The 23196-nt window shown below is 40.9% G+C and overlaps 1 protein-coding gene across 2 annotated transcripts; it reads right to left on the reverse strand.

The window, feature by feature from the left end:
• Nucleotides 1–256: 256 nt before the first annotated feature.
• Nucleotides 257–18839, reverse strand: LOC126991932 (vacuolar protein sorting-associated protein 35-like). Of its 2 annotated transcripts, none has more exons than XM_050850603.1 (16): nt 18749–18839; nt 17187–17413; nt 16419–16542; nt 15768–15893; nt 15019–15109; nt 14291–14485; nt 13469–13552; nt 12762–12968; nt 12467–12615; nt 9366–9573; nt 5058–5167; nt 4040–4208; nt 3220–3399; nt 2782–3021; nt 2529–2672; nt 257–2290 (listed from the first exon to the last, which is right to left on the reverse strand). In XM_050850603.1, the coding sequence occupies exons 2-16, from the start codon at nt 17371–17373 to the stop codon at nt 2111–2113; spliced, it is 2394 nt and encodes a 797-aa protein (XP_050706560.1). In that variant the 5' UTR covers nt 17374–17413; nt 18749–18839; the 3' UTR covers nt 257–2110. The 2 variants fall into 2 exon arrangements, with proteins under 2 accessions (XP_050706560.1, XP_050706559.1); XM_050850602.1 differs by lacking the exon at nt 18749–18839 and adding an exon at nt 18687–18748.
• Nucleotides 18840–23196: the final 4357 nt, after the last annotated feature.

A 23196-nucleotide genomic window follows, 5' to 3' on the forward strand; every position in this document is an offset into this window, starting at 1 on the left:
TTTTAATGCCAATAGTTGTTTGCTCATCCCCATTTATGCACAGGTCTGTCCGGTCAGCAGTGTATATTTTAGCTATAATATTTACTATTTTGGGGTGTACACTGTGTGCCATTAAGGTTTTGGTTAAGCTTGCTCCATGCATCCCAGTAAACAAGGACCATCAGTGGTGGAGTTGACGCTGCTGTGGTTTGCAAGTTCGATAAACATTAGTTAATTAGTGTTCAGATGCAGTAAAGGTTATCATAAAACAATGGTCTTCAGATATAGATATATTTTGTTATATATGTTTGTATGTAAACAAAAAACTGGCAACTGTACAATACCAGCAACCAACAATATACATCACATGAAGCTCTCATTCATAACTGACATACTGAGCCTCAGCGAAGTGTTAACATGACTTGTTTGTCACCGCCCAGGCCGTCATGTTGTGGGCACAAAACATAAGGATGCACTGTTCCTGTCTCACCAACCAGGATGTTCTAACATCTGGCAGGATGACATGTTGCAGAGAACAAGTAACAAAACTTTGTAACCTTAAACAGCTGCCCTTCATGCCTGGCTCAGTGGGTGGTGGGTTATGTGAGGGCCGACACTAATGTTTGTTTGCATTGTGATACAATGAGGTGGATGGGTGAGGTAACTGCTTTATAGTGCTTAGATTATGTAAATAAAACCATTGCTGTCATCATCATCACCGCTAATCCATTCTTTCAAGACCCACAATACAGACAAAACTAACTGGGTGTGGGAAGGGTTCTGTAGAAAATGCACTGATTAGGACAAAGAGGTGCTGGAATCACCTTCTGCTAATACATAACCTTTGTGAGGGAATATTATTGGCCTCTCACAGTGGGGCATCAGTTAAGCAACACAGCACCAAGGTCTCATGCCTGGAGAACTCAAAAAACAAGTGGTGTCTAAAGTAGGACAAGTGTGAAAGACAAGGATGAGGTGGTTGAAGAGTTCATGAGTCAATAAAGGAGTAGATGCAAGAGGGAGGCCACCCATGAGATGGCACAGTCACAGCCACCATTGTAAGGGAATTCCTGAAGGGAACTTGGAGGCAGACGGAGATGACAAATTCATCATATAGAGGCTGCTCAAATGGATGCCGTCCCATGAACAGCTGCTCTTTTATCCAAGACATTCCTAAAGGGGACAGTGTTGCAATAACTAGCCCTGAGAGGAAGCAGTCTGCCTCAGTGTGTGTGTCAATAGTTTGGTCACCCTCTGTAATAAGACAATACATTTCATGTTCATCTTAATCATTCTCTGTCATCGTCAATGTAAGTTTGCTGTAAATAACTCATTATTTTTTTCTGTATAAGGACTACAAATTCATAAGTATAATTATCTCTAATTGTAATAAATGTACTACTGGCTAATAAAGTTTTGATCTCAAAAGCTGACACTGGTGGATGATTAGCATGATAAGGGTTCAGTAAAGGCCATTATGATCACCTGACAACAAATTCTATGAATGAACTGCAGAGATTGATTACTGTCTTTCTGCCAGGCAGCAAAGACTGCTGCTAAATAACCAAGGAAACAGAGCAGCACTTACCATTAATGGCACTCACTTTTTTTTTTGCTGGTAATGCAAGAGTATTCCTTGGTGCAGGACAAGAAAATTCCAGAGGTTTGGAAGAAAATGATGGGCAGCAAAAAGGTACAAATGGGATCTGTTTTTATAGTAACTACTACCCAGCATGTAGGAAACTCCATGATGATGATGATGATAATGATAATATTTGGGTCCCTACACTTAAAACAAATTTGAAACAAGTGTAATCATATTTAGATTTGTGTAAAAACTTAATAATGTCTCACAAACACATCAGTCATGTACAGCACAATTCTCTGCTAACAGTAATATAACATTTCAGCCAGACAGCGACCTAATGTGTGTTATCACTAGTACTCTTGGATGACAATGTTATAAACTCAAGTATATACAAAAATTACCACCGGCACACCTGAAGTTGTGTGTCATTTCTCCACATGTAAAGTAGAAATGCAAAATTCTCCATACCGTATAGATTCATCTCTCCCCCTACACACTTAGGAATGGGCGTGTCCCTCGCAGCAGCAGGGATGGGTGTGTCCCTCACAGCTGGAGTCCCTCGTAGCTGGGGCCCTCACTTGGAGGCTCCTGCTGCCGGAGCTGCAGGTGGGTGAGTGTGTTGGTCAGGTGGCGGGAGATCTGGTCCGTTTCCTCGGTGGTCTCCAGGTTGGCCAGGTCCTCCTTCACTTTACTGATCAGCTGGTTCAGCATTGCCACGGTGACCTGTGTGTGCACCGTCTCTCTTAAAACACTGCACATAATATCTAATAAATTTAAATCACAAGGTTTGAGGATTTTCATTATTTCTACATACAGTGAGGACAGTGAAGTTGATTTTTAGACAATATTCCAGCCACTATTTTACTAAGACATTACATAATGAAGACAAGAACAATTTCTAGTTATCTTTCCTAAGGCTTCTCAGGCCTCTAAGCCAAGACGATTCCATTGCTATGCGTACCTGAGAGTTGCCTTTCTCATAGAAGTAAATGTAGTGGTTGAGGAGTTCCACAAAGAGCTGGATCTGTGTGGAGGGATCCATGCACTGGTTGGCAATGCGGACGGCCTTCTTTAGGCACTCCAAGACTCGCTTCTCATCATGAAGCTGAAAATAACAAATTGATTATGAGTGATTTCACTACCATGCAAACATTTTTTGCATACAACTTTTCTATTTACTTTTCTGCTTCATATTCTTTAACCATTCCACCCACCTCCTCCTTGTTGCTGAGCTGGGAGCGGGCTGACCAGAAGAGGTGAGAGCAGGTGGTCACCCCACGTGCCTGGTCAGGCTTCTTGAGCAGCTTGGAGGCTGCCAGAGCACACTGGGTCCGCAGAGGCTCGTGGTTCTCCTCGCTGAAGCAGGTGGTCTGCTGGAAGGTGCCCATGATGAGGGTCATAGCTGCCAGCTGTGCCTTGCTGTCACTGATCTCGTCCTCATACAGGGAGAAGGCCTGGTGGGGGAAGAAGACGTGGACATTGCTGCAGGGTTCTCGGGAGCCACTAGCAGGACAGTAGATCCTCAGTTTATGTAACAAGATTATTATTTGAAGACTTTCTATTTAGCAAGAGACCTGAATTTGCTCGCCAAAGAAATATAAAGAATATAAAGCAAACAAACTCCCTTAATAAGTGTTCCACCAAAGACTCACCTGTGACATGAACTCATAAGCGACTGTTTCATGGTTTTCAAAGTCAATCCTGTCAATGGCGAGGGCACCCTGCAGGAAGAGTCTGAGAGGCAGCTCAGCGTACTCGGCCTTGACCAGCGCCGTGATGGTCTGGTGGCAGAACTGGAAGATTTTGTGCACCTTCTTGCTCCACTTGTCATCCTGGGGAACACAGCCAGGGATGGAGTGAAAACAAGAATTGTGTATTCAAATACGAACATGAATTCGAATACACTGTAATGGTTCTAATTTGAATACAAAGACAAATACATCTTGAAAGTTTTCATGAATACATTCATGAATACTTTTCATTGAAAAATACCTTCCTGATGTAACTGGGTATAGCAGTTATAAAGTTATGCAACAGTAAAATGAGCTCATGACCAATGACTTGTGACGGGCCAGTATTCAGTACAGGGATATCCTAAAATACGGCTGGTATTTCTGATAATAAATTTTGAAGTATTCGTGAGATTAATCGCAGAATACGAATACTTTTCTCTTATATTCAAATATGAATCAGAATACTTTGATATCTATTAATAATTATTCTAATACAAATACAAATACACCCGAATATGGAGTATGAATGTATTCAATTACGAATACCCCATCCCTGAACACAACACAGGCCACTGAGGAGAGAGTTGTTTCCTCTTGAGTGTGAGTGTGAGAAACATGATATTTTTTCAGCACTGGGCATTAGAGAGGTTGAGGAAATGGACAGAACTGGTTGTAAGCGTATCACCGACCATCTAACCTAACAAAAAATCATCCCCCTTCCCACACACCCACAGCTTACCACATCCCTCTCCTGGTGGTACTTGAAGGCCAGCTGGTAGGCCTGGAAGACAAGGGGCGGCAGTGTGTACAGCACTCGCTTGTTGCCCCCGGCGCCCAGGTGCTTGCGGGCGGTGGTCAGGATGAGGTACTGCTGGTCGCTGCTTGAAGACTTGAACAGATGGATGAATCTGGGGGGTGAGAGGCATTAGCTGGAGTGTCTGTGAGTTAGCTTGAGGAATATAGACAACAAAGGAAAGGCATTAGCTGGGGTGTCTGAAGCTTAACCCTTTGACTGCAGATTTCCTACCAGAAGACATCACCAAGCTACAGGAATGGAACAAAAAGTGGCTGCTACAATTCAATGAAGAGAAATGTAAAGTCATGCACCTTGGGAGGGGAAATCCAGCATACCAGTACCACATAGGAAACACTCCACAATCCACCACAGAGGCAGAGAAAGACATGGGAGTATATGTTACCAGGCTACCAGTGAAAGACAAATCTGTGCCAATCGCAGCAGACAGGTTAAAAGTGTTAGCTAGAAACATCTTGGGCTGAAGGATGTTAGTTGGAGAAGAGTGAACTGAGTGAATGAGTTAGCTTGAGGAATATAAACAAAGAAAGGCATTAGCTGGGATGTCTAAAGCTTAAAAGTGTCAGTTAGAGACATTAAGGCCAAAGGATGTTGGCTGGAGAAGAATGAACTGAATGTTTGGCATTAGCTAGAAGAAATTTTGTGGGATACATAATGTGGAAAGATGGAAAATGTTAGCTGTTCAGTATCACATATTCTCCCCCCTTCTCTTGTTGCGGTGCCTGTTAATGATTATACTTTTGCAGTCTTCAGAAAACAAAACAAAAATCAAGGAAACAGAAGGACATATAGTGGTTTTGTCATGCAAGGAAGAACGATATGACTTTTCCTGCTTTGGTGTTGTCCTAGTGGGAGAGTAGGACATTTTTTAACATTAAAGGAGATAGATCAAAAGCAAGATTATAGTAGCTGCTTTGTGTCCCCCGTGTGTTGTGAGCCCTACCTGGCCAGCAGCCCCTGTTCCTCCGCCAGGTCCTCAGGGTCAGGCTCCACTAGGGGTTGGTCTGTCTGGTCACAAATCATCGAGGCCACCATGGACAGCACTGCATCCACCTGGCGGGAGGGGGAGGGGAGTCAACACCTGGACTAGGACTCAGGACCAGTGTTGCCAAATTATCGTACTCATCGCATTGCATTTTCGTAGTTTCTGACCGATAACTACAGCAAAAAACACTAAAAACATCAATGAATAACAGTTGTAACACTGACTTTAATTTCTATCGTTATTTGTGTGGTTATGACAGTCTTGGAGCCTAAAAATGATAAATGCAATGTTCAGAGTACAGGTAACTCGATTTACGCTAGTATTGTGTCCTTGAAGAGGTCGCATAAATCAAAAACAATGTAAATCAAACAAGAGGTAAGTTTCTATCTGAAAGTAAATATTAACTTCATTTAGTGGAGAGAGAGAGAGAGAGAGAGAGAGAGAGAGAGAGAGAGAGAGAGAGAGAGAGAGAGAGAGAGAGAGAGAGAGAGAGAGAGAGAGAGAGAGAGAGAGAGAGAGAGAGAGAGAGAGAGAGAGAGAGAGAGAGAGAGAGAGAGAGAGAGAGAGAGAGAGAGATTTACATAGATTTACATAGAAAATCAGACCACACAGACCCCATGGTCCAGACTTGGTGGTCTGTCCTTAAACCTAAGTGATTTTACATTAATCAGAAGACTCCAAAACGTTGCATTTCTACTCTAGTTGATATTAAGTTGAAGGAAGTGACGGTCGAGCTTATTTTTGAAGGAGTCAATCGTGTTACACTGGACCACTGATGATGGGAGCTTATTCCATTCTCGCACTACAACGTTGGTGAAGAAAAATTTGGTGCAGTCTGAATTTACTTGTCTACATCTGAGTTTTACGCCATTGTTCCTCGTGCGCAAAGTGTCATCGATCATAAACAATGTTGATCTGTCTACATTCGTGAAACCATTAAGTATTTTAAAACATTCGATCAGTTTTCCTCGGAGGCGTTTCTCAAGAGAGAACATGTTAAGGGTAGAAAGCCTTTCTTCGTAGGATTTGTTGCGCAAGGAAGGGATAATTTTCAAGTTCTGACGCTGAACACCTTCTAATTTAGCAATATCCTTTGCATGGTGGGGAGACCAAAACTGTACCGCATATTCCAAGTGGGGTCTGACTAAACTGTTGTAGAGCGGAGTATTACATCTTTATTCTTAAATAAAAGTTTCTTTAATGAAGCCCAACATTCTGTTCGCTTTATTTGCTGCATCGATGCATTGCTGTGAGAATTTGAGGTTTGACGCGATTTTGACCCCCAAGTCCTTGACGCATTGAACGCTTTTGAGTTTAACGCCGCATTTCGTAATCAAACTTTTTATTCCTCGTTCCAACTTGAAGGACCTGGCACTTGTCTACGTTAAAGGGCATCTCCCATCTATCCGACTGTTGAAATTTTGTGCAAATCCTCTTGGAGGCTTTGCCTGTCTTCGCCAGTGAGAACCGAGTTACCAATCTTTGTGTCGCCTTGCAAATTTACTAATGCGGTTATTGAGTCCAACATCCACGTCGTTGATGTAAATAATGAAGAGCACTGGGCCAAGAACCGAGCCCTGAGGGACGCCACTAGTGACAGGCGCCCACTCTGAGTTAAATCAATCACTACTTTGTTGTCTGTTGCTCAACCAATTCGCGATCCATTGGTTTACCTGACCGTCAATACCTATTTGTTTTAATTTGTAAAGTAATTTATGATGCGGGACTTTATCAAACGCTTTCTGGAAATCAAGATAGACTACGTCCAGTGATTTGGTTACGTCATAAACAGTGAAGAGGTCGTTATAAAAGGTTAATAGATTTGATAGGCAGGATCTTTTATTTCGGAAGCCATGTTGTGAGTCCCCAATTAATGAGTGGCTTTCAAGGTAACTCACAATTTTGTCTCTAATTATGCCCTCAATGCATAATAAGAGAGAGAGAGAGAGAGAGAGAGAGAGAGAGAGAGAGAGAGAGAGAGAGAGAGAGAGAGAGAGAGAGAGAGAGAGAGAGAGAGAGAGAGAGAGAGAGAGAGAGAGAGAGAGAGAGAGAGAGAGAGAGAGAGAGAGAGAGAGAGAGAGAGAGAGAGAGAGAGAGAGAGAGAGAGAGAGAGAGAGAGAGAGAGAGAGAGAGAGAGAGAGAGAGAGAGAGAGAGAGAGAGAGAGAGAGAGAGAGAGAGAGAGAATATCCATATCACTGAGATATCCACTCAGGCACTCAGTCTCAGCCTCACTCGTGCGAGGAAGAAATGAGGGACACCATGAGCGACTGGCTAGTATTGGTACCGGTACCGAGCAGCTTGGTACCAGTACCGTACCGTTTAGCTGGTACCGTTAGTACCGGTACTGGTACCGGTACCTGCCCATCCCTATTGTTGACTAGCGTGGCAGCATGGGTACTGTATTGTTGTTCAAGTGGCGCACGGGAAGAACTGAGCTCAAGTGTGTGGCCGTGGCGCCGTGTGAGTCCAGTTGCGTGAGACATAAAATATCACGTATAAGTGAAAAAAAACGTGTAAATTAAACATTTATATGGATTTTGGACCCCGCGTTATTTAAAAAACGCGTAAACCAAACATGCGTAAATCGAGAGTTACCTGTACGGCGATTTGGCAACGCTGCTCAGGACGCAACATTTCCCAAGCCTGAGGGAACTCTGATGGCTGAGTACGGGTAATAATGAAAAAGAGCAACTGATGACAACCTTCTCTTAGAGTAAATGAAGATAATCCAACACCCAGACAAGAACTCAGGACGCAACACTTCCCAAGCCTGGAGGAATTCTGATGACTGAGTATGGGTAATAATAAAAAAAGAACAACTGATGACAACCTTCCCTTAGCCTAAATGAAAAGGAGTTAACACCAGGTGAAGAACTAATAGCTAAACCTTTCCCAGACCTAAGGGAAATCTGATGACTGAGCATAGCTGGGCACGATAACAGAAAACCTTATTTCTGATAACCGATAACTGATAATGAAAAACCTTGTCGGTGATAACTGATGTTTGTTAACTGGAGACACAAATATAGGCGATAACCAATACCTGATATAAATCCACAATTCCGATACTAGCTAGCGATAAGTCCGATAGGCGAAAACGATACTATATTGATTTTTCAAATAAAAAAAACATAGATGAATTCAAATTTTCATTATTTGTATTTTAGAAAACTTACAAAACCTGAAAACCACACGTTGACACGTACCTATGAACGGTAATACTAGACAAGCATGAAACCGGTGTTGTGTTATTTGGCGTCCCCACCGTCAAAAGCTGGCGCTTTAGTTTACAAACACTGGTCTCCCGTGAACTGCGCATGCTCAGAAAGCGTAGACCTGTACAGTCTCACAAAGCTTTTTAACCATAATTAAGAGTTGCTGGAAGGCTGAATCAAACATACAGTACCACTACCACCATCCCCGATGTTTCTAGAACGACACTCTGTACGAGTTGTATTTATATGTACAGAGTGTCGTTCTAGAAACAGCGAGGATTGTGGTACTGTCTGTCTGATTCAGCCTTCCAGCAACTCTTGATGTGTTAAAAAGCTTTGTGAGACTGTACAGGGCTACGCTTACTAGTCTGAACATGCGCAGTTCACGAGACCAGTGTTTGTAAACAAAAGCGCCAGCTTTTGACGATGGGACACCAAATAACACAACACCGGGTGCCTTCAATACCAAGGCATGCTCACAAACGAATATGGAATATCAAATTTGAGGCAGTGAATAATCATTTTTTGGGCAAAGCTAAATGATTTTTCTCTTTGATATATTGATTTTTGAGTCTAATATAAAAAATAATCTAGTGTTTTAATGTTGATGATCTAAGTATGAAATCTCTTCACTGAAGATATTTCATACCCCGAAGTTTTTTCATGCAACACCGGGCACCCGGGCCATGCATGTGCAGTAGGGAGGAGACAACGTTTTTTTCTGAGGCGGAAAAAAAGTGGCGATTATCGCTAGTTTGGTTACAAAAGTAACGAAGATACCGATATATATTTAAATAAGTTGCGGATGGCCGATAACCCGATTTTGTTATCAGCGATAAAGTATCGCGATAACTTATCGCGATAACGCCCACCTATGTGACTGAGTAATAACTGAAAAGAGCAACTGATGACCTTTTTGTGGCCAAACTGAAAACTGATGACTGAGGACTGATTGGAGGAAAACTATAATCAAGTCCAAGAAACGAAAACTCCGTGGACCAGGAAAGTCTCTCAAAAACTTCTTTAGAGGGTTACCAACTATCCACTCACCTGCTCCTGGGTGGGGACGAGCGTCTCATTATCGACAGCGTTGGTCACCAGGTAAGTGGCCAGCACCTTCCTGCCACTGTAGTCCAGGAGGGAGAGCAGCGGTGTGAAGCACTGCAGTTTCAACACAGTCAGCAGGTTGTTGTAGTTGTCAGCGGGGAGCCTCAGCAGCCGACTCAGCTCCCGGCCCAGCGCTGAGCCTGAGTGGATCCTGCAAGGGAAGGGAAGGATCAGAGGACGTGCTGCTGGTGGCGAGGAAGGAAAACACTCGGGGAGCTGAAGCAACAAAATGAGCTTCCTCTTGTTGGGGTTCACTAATGATGAGTCAAATTATGTATTGCATGATGACAATGTTAAGACCAAGTGATTTTATGTTATGTAACTTTAAGTTACCAAGTCTTGTAATCATCTGCCTGTTTACTAACATTTTTTTGTTTTCTTTCCAAGTATTTAGTGTTTCAGAGAACACATTGATGGGTGAGTTACAAATACACAAACATCTGCAGCAATAGGCCACTAGTGAGTGAATTTACAGAATATACAATTTGCTAACTGAAGGTTACTTTCAATTACAACAATAGGCATAGAAGGTCCTCATAAAGTGCATGTGTAAAAAAAATATAAATCTCACATGTAAGAAAAAAAATACTACAAAAAATAAAGAAAATACAAGAACATGAAAACTACAAGAAAATATATAAATACAAGATGATGATATATATATATATAAATATATATATATATATATATATATATATATATATATATATATATATATATATATATATATATATATATATATATATATATATATATATATATATATATATATATATATATATATATATACATATATATATATATATATATATATATATATATATATATATATATATATATATATATATATATATATATATATATATATATGAAAATCACAATATTCTCCTTGTAAACATTGAAAACATGAGCTAGTGGAGATAGAAAGCATAACATTGGACACATTACAATATGATTTACTCTTCACAGCTAAGTTTTGAAAATTCATTGGAATATACATTGAAATATACATTGAAATGCAAAGGCAACAAGGCAGATAAGAGATATGTAAATATGAAACCTGAGGAGACTGATCTAGCAGAGCAGCTCAGGCGGTAAGAGGCAGCTTGGAATACCTTTCAGTGGAGTGGCGGGAAAATTACGAGTATGGGCTAGGCTAGATGCACTTCAAAGTCAATCATTCATTCAGTCTCTATCTTCATCATTTACAGACAAGACAAGTATCACTGAATGTCCCTCAAGAGAGTCAGTATTTCCAGTAAGCTTAGATGGATGGACATATTTCTTTCCTTATCAGCAGGGTGTATAAGTTGAACATGAAGTCAGTATCATCATGACATAAAACTTTACACTTCCTCAAAATTTCATGTCGTTTTCAGCAAAGCCAGTCACAACACCAAGCTGGAAACATGGACTCCCTTGAGGCTGCCCTAAGTGTGTACTGGGCTAGGAAGGAACATGTACTAATACGTCTACACATGACCAGGGAAGACAGACTTGCTGCAGGCACATGGCAGAAACTCTCCCTCCGTCTTACCCCTGTGTCATCCTTCAGGGAAGCAAAGGTCGGAGCACGTGAGCATTGTACAGGAAAATGAAAGGAAGTTATGGGCTGATACTGCTGGTTCTCATCAGCTTTCATCATAACAGTGTAAGCTTCCCATGACATGACATATTTATGATGACATGTTAAGGGTACATCCTATTACCTTACCAAGAAGTACCTTGACTGGAATAAAGAAATACCTACTCTCTCAATTGATATTAACATTTCAAATTTCCTACGGCATAATATTACTGGTAAATGCTGCATGTGACTACCTTCCATTTTCCTCCTTTTCTTTACTTTAAATTTTCAAGAGGAGAGTTTCAAGGCACTTCAATAATCCAGAATAATAAAAAATCGCACAAAAATGGAGGCAGACCAAACATGTATAAAAATGGAGTGAAAAAAACCCAACACCACTGAGAAAAGATTACCTCATGCCCTCCTAAAAGTGCAATGGGAGCAGCTCTATCATTGCATCTGACTCCATTTTCATATGAGACAAAACAATGAAATAACAGACCTGCCTACATCACCGGCGAGGCCACAGGAGCAAGTGTGCCGTGTAACAATGCCTGATGGGTGTGTGTCAGATGGTTGTTCCTGCCACCACTGATAGGAACTCACCTTGCCTCAAAATAGTGCTCAAATGACGTTATGATAAGTGTAACATCATCTGATAAATGTTGTAATACTAGATAATAATAAAGATAAATTTTGTATATACATCATAGGTACCTTTTCCTGCATATATATATGAGATAGCACCCACCAATGGTAAAAACACTAAATAACAAGACACAGACAGACAGTAAATGACAAAGCCCTTTCTGGGTTTTTTCTATTCATAAAAATACATAAAGAGAACTAATATGAGAAAATGCATGACTGAGAAAATAAAACAATGAACACTATTAATAACATCTCAACATTCATTCATTCAAAGCTCCTTACAGAAAATCAATTCCTAAAAAAAAAAATATATATATATATATATATATATATATATATATATATATATATATATATATATATATATATATATATATATATATATATATATATATATATATATATATATATATATATATATATATATATATATATATATATATATATATATATATATATATATATATATATATATATATATATATATATATATATATATATATATATATATATATATATATATATATATATATATATATATATATATATATATATATATATATATATATATATATATATATATATATATATATATATATATATATATATATATATATATATATATAAAGAAGACCAGAAAGAATGGACAGTAAGACAGAGAGATAAAAAGGAAAGAATAAAGGCAAAAAACTAATTAATAGAACACACACACACACCGCCAACCCCAACACACACACACACACACACACACACAAACAAAAGCACCAACACCAACAAACACATCCCACAGAAACACACACCAACACAACACAAAATCAACACCTACTTCTCGATGTTGAGTTTCTGGAAGACCTCTAGCGTGTTCTCGAGCACCTTGTCCACGTAGTCAATCTGGTCGGGGTAACACTTCTGGGCCAGGTTAACGAGGGACACCTGGAGGCTCACCGTGTCCTCCATGGGCATGTCTGGGCGAGACTGTGTCGGGAAAACGGAGAAAGCAGGTCAATGGATGTCCCACTACAAACAACTTAATTACCAGTTTCTCTCAGACTGATGCATAACTGGTGCTTGTGGTGAGGTTCAATGGGGTAGGTAAGTCACCCTCCAGGGCCTCCACTCACCTTGATGACTTGGGACACCTGCTCAGAGAATATTTCAAAGAGCTTGATGTCATCGGGGATGCCGCTGCCGTCCTCCCGGTGGGCAAAGTTGGCGAGGCGGTCGATGAGCGAGATGATGATGTTTTTGACGTTGACTTCAGAGTGGAGTTCAGCGCAGGCCTTGAGGAACGCACTGAGGGTCTGCAGGTGGAACTCGTCTGGGAACACCTGCGGAGGAGAGAAAGAGGTGATGGAAGTGGTGAACATTCATGAGGAGGCTATCAAGAAGACTCATCAAGAACTAGTTAGGTCATTCTTTGGGGCATCTTTTCTTTACAGGAGAAGCATGATGCAGGCATGCTCTTGATACTCTGTTTTGTCCTTGGCCTAAAAAAAAAATAATAATAATAAATAAATAAATAAATAAAATAAATAAATAAATAAATTACCAATAACATTTTTGATTTCTTATTTCTTATATAATTTAATACAGACACAGGCACTTCCTCCCCCTTAAGATTATTATTCACCTTTACTAGTGTTATGAGTATCTAATCTATCTTTAATCACTAGGTAAATGAATTCAGATTCCTAATGAACTTATGATTGTAGATAGCTAAATTATAATCACCACCAATATCTTAGCATTAATGGGAGTAAGTCACTAAGGTATGGCTGATTAGTATTTTCAGGTGACAGATGATTAGCAGTGCCAGGTGAAGGTGTACCTGAATGATGCACTCCATGAGGTACTCTTGGGACAGCGGGTCGCGGCAGCTCACGGCCTGCTCCAGGATGCCCGGCAGCACCATCTGTCAACACCAGGAAGTCACAAGGATGCACAGACCCCAAAAAGTTATCTTAAATATTATCATCCATCCCCAGTAAGTAAAACAAGACATACTCTTCATCCTCTTCCAATAAGTAAGACATAAACTATAGTCAGTCTACGTCCATGCTATACCCACTCAACTTGCCTTCCTTCATACATACAAAAGTTATCTTAAATAGTATCATCCAACTGCAGTAAGTAAAAGAACCCATCCTCTTTATCCTTTTCAATAAGTAAGACATAAACCATACTCCCTCTATGTCCATGCTATACCCTCTCAACTTGCCTTCCTTCATACATATAAAACTTCTCTTAAATATTATCATCCAACACCAGTAAGTTGAACAAACCCTTTTTATCCTGTTCCAATAAGTAAAACATGAACTATAGTCACTATGTCCATGCTATACTCATTCAACTTGCCTCCCTACATCCATTACACCAAGGAGTCTAGAGGGTTAGGTTAAGTTAGACTCTAGAATCCTTACATTACACCCATCCATCCTCATCCTCGTCATTTTCTGTTTAACGTCCAGCTTCCCCATTATCTCTTATGAGGTCTGACGGTTAATGATATGCTGCTAAATATTTCTGTTCATTGCCGTTGCCTCTCCAATGCCCAATGCTGCCAAACCCTCTTCAACACACTGCCTCCATGTCAAACCAGATTCCATGCTTACACTTCCCCATCCCCCATGCACCCAACTCCCTCACTCACCTTCTTGTATCTCTGCACGTCAACAAACTCCAGCTGCGAGAGGCGGACCAGGTTAGTGCCCACAAGGATCCTCAGCTCCTGCCTCTCCTTCTCCCTCTTCTCCTTGTCCCGCGAGTGTCCCTGGTGCTGCATCCTCACCCACAGCTTGTTCATCTCCGCAAAGTTCATCAGGATAAAGTCCACGCTGTCCGATATCTTTGTGGGAGAGGGCAGAAAGGGAGGTTTAGTCTTAGGGAGTGAAGGAGAGGTGGTGTAATTAGGAGAGATGATATGTGAAAGGAATAAGATGAAGAGTATGAGAATGTAATGGAAGGAAAAATAATTAGGAGGGCCTTTAGGAGGTGTCAGGAATTATATGGAGCAAGTAAAAATGAAAAGGAAGGAAAGAAAGGATCAACGAGAAAATGGAATAAGATTAATTATGATTGTGGGAGAAATGGGAAGATGAAAATTAAAATGAGAGAATGATAAGAGGAGTGAGTAGCTAAAGAAGAAAGTCAGGGAAAATGAGTAGGAATAAAGAAAACCTAGAAGACAGAATCAAATAATGAACAAGGGAGTGAAGGAAGTAAGACAGAGAAACAGAGGGAGTTAAGCCATTAATAATTATCTCCCTATTAGTATGAGGTGGATGTGCAAGAACATACACACATACATATTCACTGTAATAATTATCTCCCTATTAGTATGAGGTGGATGAGCAAGAACATACACACATACACACTCACCGTGCCTGTTGGATGATCCTCAGTGTTGGAGCCTGACTGGGGGTCATCCACGTCCGGCAGAATGTTGCGGCTGCACTGAAGCAAGTAGTTCCTGGTGAAGGTGAAAAAAAGATACAAAAAATAGGAATAAAGAAATGTTGCTAGTCTGAGAGAAAGAAAATAACAAAAAGAAAAAGGATATACTACTGAGTCTGGCAAAAAAATAAAAAGGAAGATGGATACACTGCTTAGTCTGACAAAATGAAAATAAAAGAGGAAAAAAAGATATATTGCTTAATCTAACAAAAAGAAAAAGTTTAGTATGATGGCAGAGGAAAAAATGAAAAAAACAAGCACTCCAGAATTCAGTAAGATATAGAGAACAATTCACAAAGGAGAGTAGAACACTATAAGCCCATCTGAACAGTGTGGAGATAAGGACAGGGGTGAAGAGAGGTGATCAAAGCAGCATACACACACAGACAGAAGAAGTAGATAACAAGGAGTTACTACTAAAAGAAGGAATTACCACCAGGAACACAAGAAGACACAGTAAAAAATTGAGGAAGGAAAGATGCTTGAGAGACATAAAGAAATATAGCTTCCCACAAAGAAATATAGAGGTTTGGAACAGACTAAGTGAGGATGTAGTATTGGCGAGGAGTGTACAAAGCTTTAAGGAAAAATTGGATAAATGCAGATACGGAGACAGGACCACACGAGCGTAAAGCCCAGGCCATGTAAAACTACAACTAGGTAAATACACACACCTGAGGAAGAGGCCACGCAGGGGGTGCTGCACGCCGCGACACATCTCCACCAGGTCCTTCAGAATGTCCCGCTTGCATGAGTCGTTGGTCTTGATGTAAACCAGACCCACCGTGATCAGCAGGTACCTGGAGGAGTCAAGATGGGTAGGTTGTTGTTGTTGTTGTTCCTGAGTGATGGCAGTTTGGCAAGGGTGGGTGCGGCAATGGTATAAAATAATGATGGCAGGTAAAGCAATGAAATAAAAATAGTAGTCAAAGAAAATGATATAAAATTAGTACAAAGGTAAATATGAGTAAAATTCTTGGCAGGAAAAGTAATGGAAAAAAAGTAGTAGTAAAAGAAAGTGGTATAAAACAAGTTCATCAGAAAAATGCGAGTAAAATAACTGACAGGTAAACCAATGGAATGTAATAAGTTAAAAAAAATGAGGTACATAATTGTGGTGAGAGGAGCAATAGTTTTAAAAAGGAATACAAGTGACTGTGAATAAAGAATTTGTGGTAAACAGAGCAATAAAATTAACCTTTTTTTTTACAACAGAGAAGGCAGTATAAAAAAATAAGTAGACTACCACACCCCATATCTGATAGAGTAAGACAGTGCTATACATAAGGGCAAACGCAAGAAACAAAATTGTTGAAGATACTCACAGCCGAGGTACAATATTGCCGGCGTACTGCACCAGCTCGTAGAGGTCGGCTACTCTCTGACCCTTCTGGAACTCGTCAATGAGGTACATTTCCAGGTGCCGCAGCTCATCACAAATACACATGTCTGGGAGGGGCCATGTTAAGGAAGATGGTATGGAAAATAGAAGTGCTTTTGGATTTGTTCTGCTTTATATTGTACTTTTTGCTGCTCTGTTACAAATTTGAGTCCCTATATCTGTTTTGTCCTTTTTTCATACTACTGTTTGTCTATTTGTTGTCTTATCGTGAAATGAAGGGTGTGGATATCAATCAAGCTTATTTCTCTCTCTCTCTCTCTTCCTCCATTTTCATCTTTCTTTCTCCACCATCCTTCTTTTCCTCTTTACTTCTCAATTCATATTTTTCTTCCTCTTCATGTGGATTTTTAATGACGAGATTTTCTATTCTCTTTTTTCTATTACTCTCTTGGTCCCACACGTCCTCTGCGTGTATCGAAACACACGAGAAATTAATCACAACAAGGAGAGGGTATTCCCCGGCTGCCTGGGATTGAACCCGCGACCAGCGCGACGGGAGAGCCACTCCTTACCGAGTCGGCCAAAGAGGTGCCCCACTGGCTAAGTGGGTTATGGGAGGCTCGTTCATCAGGCCGTCGCCGCACAACAGATTTGTTGAATATGCATTAGGTTTTTATTTACTCTCTCCAGCAGTGACATAGAATAAAAAAAAAAAGGAAAAAAGAAACTGTTTGATAACGCCAAAGGATACACAGCTCATAATAAGTCTTGGGGGAGAGCAGTGATGTCCTCAGCTCCCCCAGCATGTTGGAGGCGTGCTTGAGGCCATCCATGAGACGCCCCTTGTCCAGGCAGCGCTTCATCTGGAACGCCTGGCCCCGCACTGCCCCCATGGCCTCGTCCAGCAGCTTGTCCTGGTCATCCATTGGGGACACCATCTCAGGGTTTGAGAGCGCAATGGCTGCGTCGTATTCGGTCCTGGGGGGAGAGGGAACGATGACTGAGGTGAACTGTATTAAATTTAACCCTTAAACGGCAGCATTATATGAAGAGTAGCTCCCCTCCTTGGGACTGCAGCATAAATATAGTTACACTGCATAATACATGTTTTAAATATCATCTATATATAGATTCTACCACAATCTGGAAGTGTTGTTATATTTCTGCCATACAGAACTGACTTACTGAATTATGGACCGTCTATATGTGGTTCCACCGCCATCTAAGTGTTAAAATACCATGAACAACACTTCCTTCAACTTCATATTTACTAAAGTAGAAATGCAAAGTCTTGGTGGCAGTTGATTTAATATAATTTCACATATGTTTAAGGATAGATCACCTAGCGACCACAGGGTGAATGTGGTATGAATATTTAAGTAACAAGGGAAATCTTTCAACAAATCTAATAATACCTCTCTCAGGAATCATAACCTCACTATGGGTAAAAAAAGACCTGTTCATACACAAGGTTTGGTTACTAAAAATCCTTACGAATTATGGTATTATAAAGTATAGATCAAGTTTTCCTATATTGGTTAGTCTCTTTACTAATTCCTATGTCTCTTAACTATCACTCGAGGTAAGCATATTCTGAACTAAACATAAAAAGCAATGCAGAGTTGTCGGTAATGGTGGCTGTAAAACACTCTTAGGATAAAACGTAACCCTTCCAGCCCCAAAAATGGCATGTTAATGTTGTCAATCTTCCGTCATCACCCACCACGCCCTGTCTCCCCCACATGAAGACCAAGGATTGATTAAAGATGTCGGGAGTTCCAGATAATGAACTAAAAACCAAATTATATGCCTTTAAAATCATTTCCTGTAAAATAATGACGAGTTAGTGGTGTCAGTCTTCCGCCATCTGTCACCACGCCCTGTCTACCACTCATGAAGACCAAAAATTCATAAAAGATGTCGGGGGATGAAGATAACAAGTAAAAAAAACAATAATATGCCTTTAAAATAATCTCCTGTAAAATACTGGCATGTTAGTGGTGTCAGTCTTCCGCCATCAGTCACAACGCCCTGTCTGCGCCACATGAAGGCCAAAAATTGATTAAAGATGTCGGGAATAACAGATAACATACAAAAAGCTCAATAATATGCCTTTTAAACCCCTTCCTGCAAAATAATGACGCCCAATTTGACAGTCTGGCATCGGCGGCCCACCGGACAGAACCAATCAAGACCTAAGCACATTTCTGGGCAACAAATCGTCTCAGAAACTCAAATAAGTCGTGATTACATGGCGTATACTCATGCGGGGAGGCGAGGGTGTGTATCTCAGGCTGTGGCGGGGAACAATACCTGTTTTATCAGAGGGAGGAGGCAGGGAGGCGTAGGCTGGCTCTCTTGTTTACTACGGTCTGGGACTGGGGCTGGGGCGCGTCAGGAGGTTGTGTTCGGCCGCTGGCTTGGACTTCCGCCTCATAAACACCAATTTTTAGTTTTATCACACTCTTATCTTACCTCTCGTTCGGCTACACATAGATATTGTGACACCTTCTGGGATCCACACACTAACAACAACATAAATAAATTAGAGGTCATACAAAACAAAGCTGCAAGATGGGCCAGACGTGATTACAGACACACCACATCAGTCACACAATACATAAAACTAGACCCATTAGCAACACGAAGACAAATACACAGACAACAAATGAAGACACTTATTTATACCCGACAACTACACGATCCACTAGAGGCAGCCACAACCTTAAATACCACACTTACCAGACTAACACAAGTATATTCAAATATTCATTCTTTCCCCGCAGCATCCAAGAGTGGAATCATCTCCCATCTCATGTAGTTAATAGTCCCACTTTTGACACATTTAGGAATAGGATCATCAATCATTATCTCCCTAATCCTGGCCCTTCACTCCCTTATGTCTGCTCCCTTGACTAAATCAAGGCCTATATTTTTTTTTAGCACTTGTCCCCCACCATTGTATCTTTTCAGTTTCCTGGTGCTACATACACATGTATCCTTAGTTGTATAATCACACTCTGTACTGCCTGGGGGTTGAGATGGCATGCTCCTCCCTTCTCCTTTGTTGTTTTACTTGCAACAATAAACTATCAATCAATCAATCATGTCCCAATACCTTTCCTCATCCTAACCCTGTCCTGGCTCCTTGAATCCCCCGCATAACCCCCGCATATCATGCCACCCGAGAGTGGCCCTCTGCGGGTCCCCTAGAAAATAAATTAAACGAAATGTTAAACTATCATTGCAATAGTCCACTTAACCCCTTCTTCGTACCTTACTTATCCCTCAGTCTCCGGTTCCCTTCTCCCTTGTTGTTTACCTGCAACAATAAACTATCAATCAATCAATCCTTCAAGTTCCCTATCTTAATCTGACTTCATAGCTTCCGTATATAATATAAGGACCATATATTTTAGGTGAGTTTAGTCTATTCGGGACAAAAAGTAAGTTAGCTATGAGTCACTCCGCGAAGGAATGAAGGATTTTAGCTCAGGTGTAATGAATATTTTTTAATAGCGATCCAAGTCTCACCTGAGGCCTGTCTATGCATTTCCTCACTTCTGAAAACCCTCCGCGATGACACTCGTGGCTTATACCTCAGATGTGAAAACCTTCTAATATTAACTCCCAATGGTCTCATCACGCGCTAGACGCGATCTCACGTGAGGCCTGACCATACATCTTCTCACCTTTCAAAACAATACATGATTACACTCATGGCCTTTAAATTAGGTGTTGAAAACCCTTAAATTGTAGTTAACCTTGGTCTGATCACGCGCTAGACTCGCTATCACCAGGAATGGGTCTGACTTATGGCCTGACCACGTATCTTCTCACCTTTGGAAATACTCTGCGATAGCACTCATGGCCTATAAATGTGGTAAAAATATCCCTAAAATTGTAATTCACAATGGTCTGATCACGCGCTGGACTCGCGATCACCACCACAGCCTTACCAAATTATCATACTCAGATCATTGTATTTCTCGGGTTCAGACCCAAATCTATCATACCCATACAAATACCAACATAAAATTAAAGTTATTGTTCGAACCGTTACTCGCTGATATTTTTTTGCAATAATTATGGGTTGGAAAGCAGAAAATACAATGTGCTAAGTACGATAATTTGGAAGCGCTGGCCATGGCAGTGTAACGGTCCGAATGTGAGTGAGCGAGAGGGTATGCAAGTCAGTGAGTAACAGAGTAAGTGTAAGCGAGTGCGTGAATGAACGAGAGAATGTGAGTAAGTCAGTGAGTGACAGAGTGAGTAAGTGTGAGCGAGTGGGAGCGTGAATGAGTGAGAGTGAATGAGTGAGGGAGTGAATGGGTATGAGTATTCCCCAAATCTCCCTTGTGCCGGTAGCTAGTTAGATTAGAGGCATACAGCCTGTCAGTCAGTCATTTTTAGTACTCCGGTAACCTTTGAAAAATTAAACTAAATACATAATTATATACAACCTTACTGTGAGTGTCATCATTTGGAGCCTGTTTTCCTGCTCATAAGAGATTACTGAACCCTTACACACGCCCCCCCCCATAGTACATTATCACCATCCAGTTTCTTAATATTGTTTCAAGTGGTTCACACGGAAATCCTCCCACCTTCCATAATTAATCACACAAGTAACGCCCTTCTGGTCACAAACCTCGGAACGAGTGTTCACTTGTCCTGAGGCCTTACCATCCGGGACCAGCGCTCGGGAATGTAGACGACTACCACGCTACCACATACCATCACAACCATAGTGGTCGTCAAAAAGGGATGTAGCGACACCCATAAACAAGAAGATAATAGAAAGAGAACGCTACAGCAGTAACCTCCCCACAACCCCGGAGGCGGGACACAAACAACCCCTGACCGTCACCCGTCACGTAACGCGGCACCCATTCACTGCTGGCTGGACACGGGCACGGGTTAATTGTAGAGACTGCCCATCCCATTCACTCCACCCGGGAATCGAACGTGGGACCTCTCGTGTTAATCATTGTGCCTATGTGTTTTTGTGTGTGCCGCCTACGGCCGTTGAGGACGGACGCTTAGCAGACAACGATTATAAGGTAAGCCACCAGAAAAAGACATTATTTACCTTTGTTTTAAATTTTGATGTACTTATACGAGGTTTCAGATCGTCTTATACTGCTTGTCTAGTGTATAATATTATTTCTTGCAATGTGGAAGCTTAGGAGGACGTGTATGTTCCGTAGGGAGGAGTGTTTGTGGCGTAGGTGTTAAATAGTAAACAAATATGGCGCTGATGAGATTTTGATGAACTGTTTGAATATAAATTTGAAAGCAGCAAAGGCATGTCAGTTTAATGGGCTAAGAAGGCATTAGAATAAGTGAGGGGGGGAAAACATGCTGTCGAGAGAATAAGGGTGGAGAAAGCAGTAGATTAAAGAAAGGTTAAGTACAAGAACCCAGTAGTAGGCAGAGATCACCAAGAGAAGTAAAGGTGCGCCAGAGGTTACATTAAATAGATAAGGTGGGCATTTAAGTATAGTATAGTCAGATTCAGGTAAGAAGTCCGTTGGGTGGGACCAGCTAGGGGAACCCCATAGCGCTGCCAAATATTATTTTTTTATATTTACTTTTTATAGTAAATGAAACAGCTCAAGGGTAAAAAAAAAAAAAAAATAAAATAAAGCCCGTAAATCATTGCTCCTATTGAAAGAGTCAAGATAATTGGCCAAAAGAGGTCAATTTCGGGAGGAGAGGTGTCATGATACGCTCCTCTTGAAAGAGTTCAAGTAATGTATACAGAATGATACACAATTTCAAATAATACGTAGCTGGCTTATTATATGAGGGAGGGAGTGATGTATTGGGGGTGATGTGGCAGCGGTGTGAAGAAGTTCCGGCCCCAACCAAACGGACTTCAGATTTGTGTCGGATTATATCACAGATGAATTAATAACTAGGAAACTGGAGCTGGGAGACTACCATAATGAATAGGTACCAAAATATATAAGGTAATGGTAGACTAATTAACGCAACCACCTGAGTTACCTGTATTCACGTTACTTTATATTCTTCAAAGAGTGATTCGTGGAGGTAATTAATTAGGCTTTAAAATGCTTATAATCACATCTGTTCATCCTTATCACTGTGAACTCACCTGTTTACTTGCTCCGCCTTACCTGTCACCTTCCTCACACTTCCTTATCTGATTAATAAGGCATCAAGGTAGATTAAGCAACACCTGAGACCCCTTATCCCTAATATCTCATCCATTTACCTGACTGCCTTACTTTACCTTTATCTCTCTCCTTCACGCCTCCCTTTCGTCATTGTGGTGAGCTGACAGGTGGAGGGGAGGTGGAAGGGGAAGGTGTGAAGGGAAAAGGGGGGGGGGGAGGAATATCATTATCCCCTCCTTCCCCTCCTCTCCCCCCCCTTTTTTTTTTTTACAGCAAAGGAAACAGCAAGGGCAAAATAGAAAAAAGGAAACAATAGTGAAAAAGCCCGCTATAAAAAAGAGTTCAGAGGAGTTGCCGAAAGAGAGGTCAATTTCGGGAGGAGAGGTGTCCTGATACTCTCCTTTCTACTATCCCTTGTCTCATTACACACAGTCCAAGTTTTTTTTTCTTTTAAATTTGACAAGCTGCCATATAAGGGATTTTTTTTTTTGAGGGAGTAAAAGGAGGGCCGTTGGGACAAGCGTGTGTTATGAAATCTTTGGTCCAATCTATATCACTTTGAGTCATTATTTTTTCCCTTTCGTGACGTGGCCAATATATCTTCCATTATTTCTTGTC

The sequence above is a fragment of the Eriocheir sinensis genome, unplaced genomic scaffold (assembly GCF_024679095.1).
Source record: "Eriocheir sinensis breed Jianghai 21 unplaced genomic scaffold, ASM2467909v1 Scaffold367, whole genome shotgun sequence".
NCBI classification, from domain to species: domain Eukaryota; kingdom Metazoa; phylum Arthropoda; class Malacostraca; order Decapoda; family Varunidae; genus Eriocheir; species Eriocheir sinensis.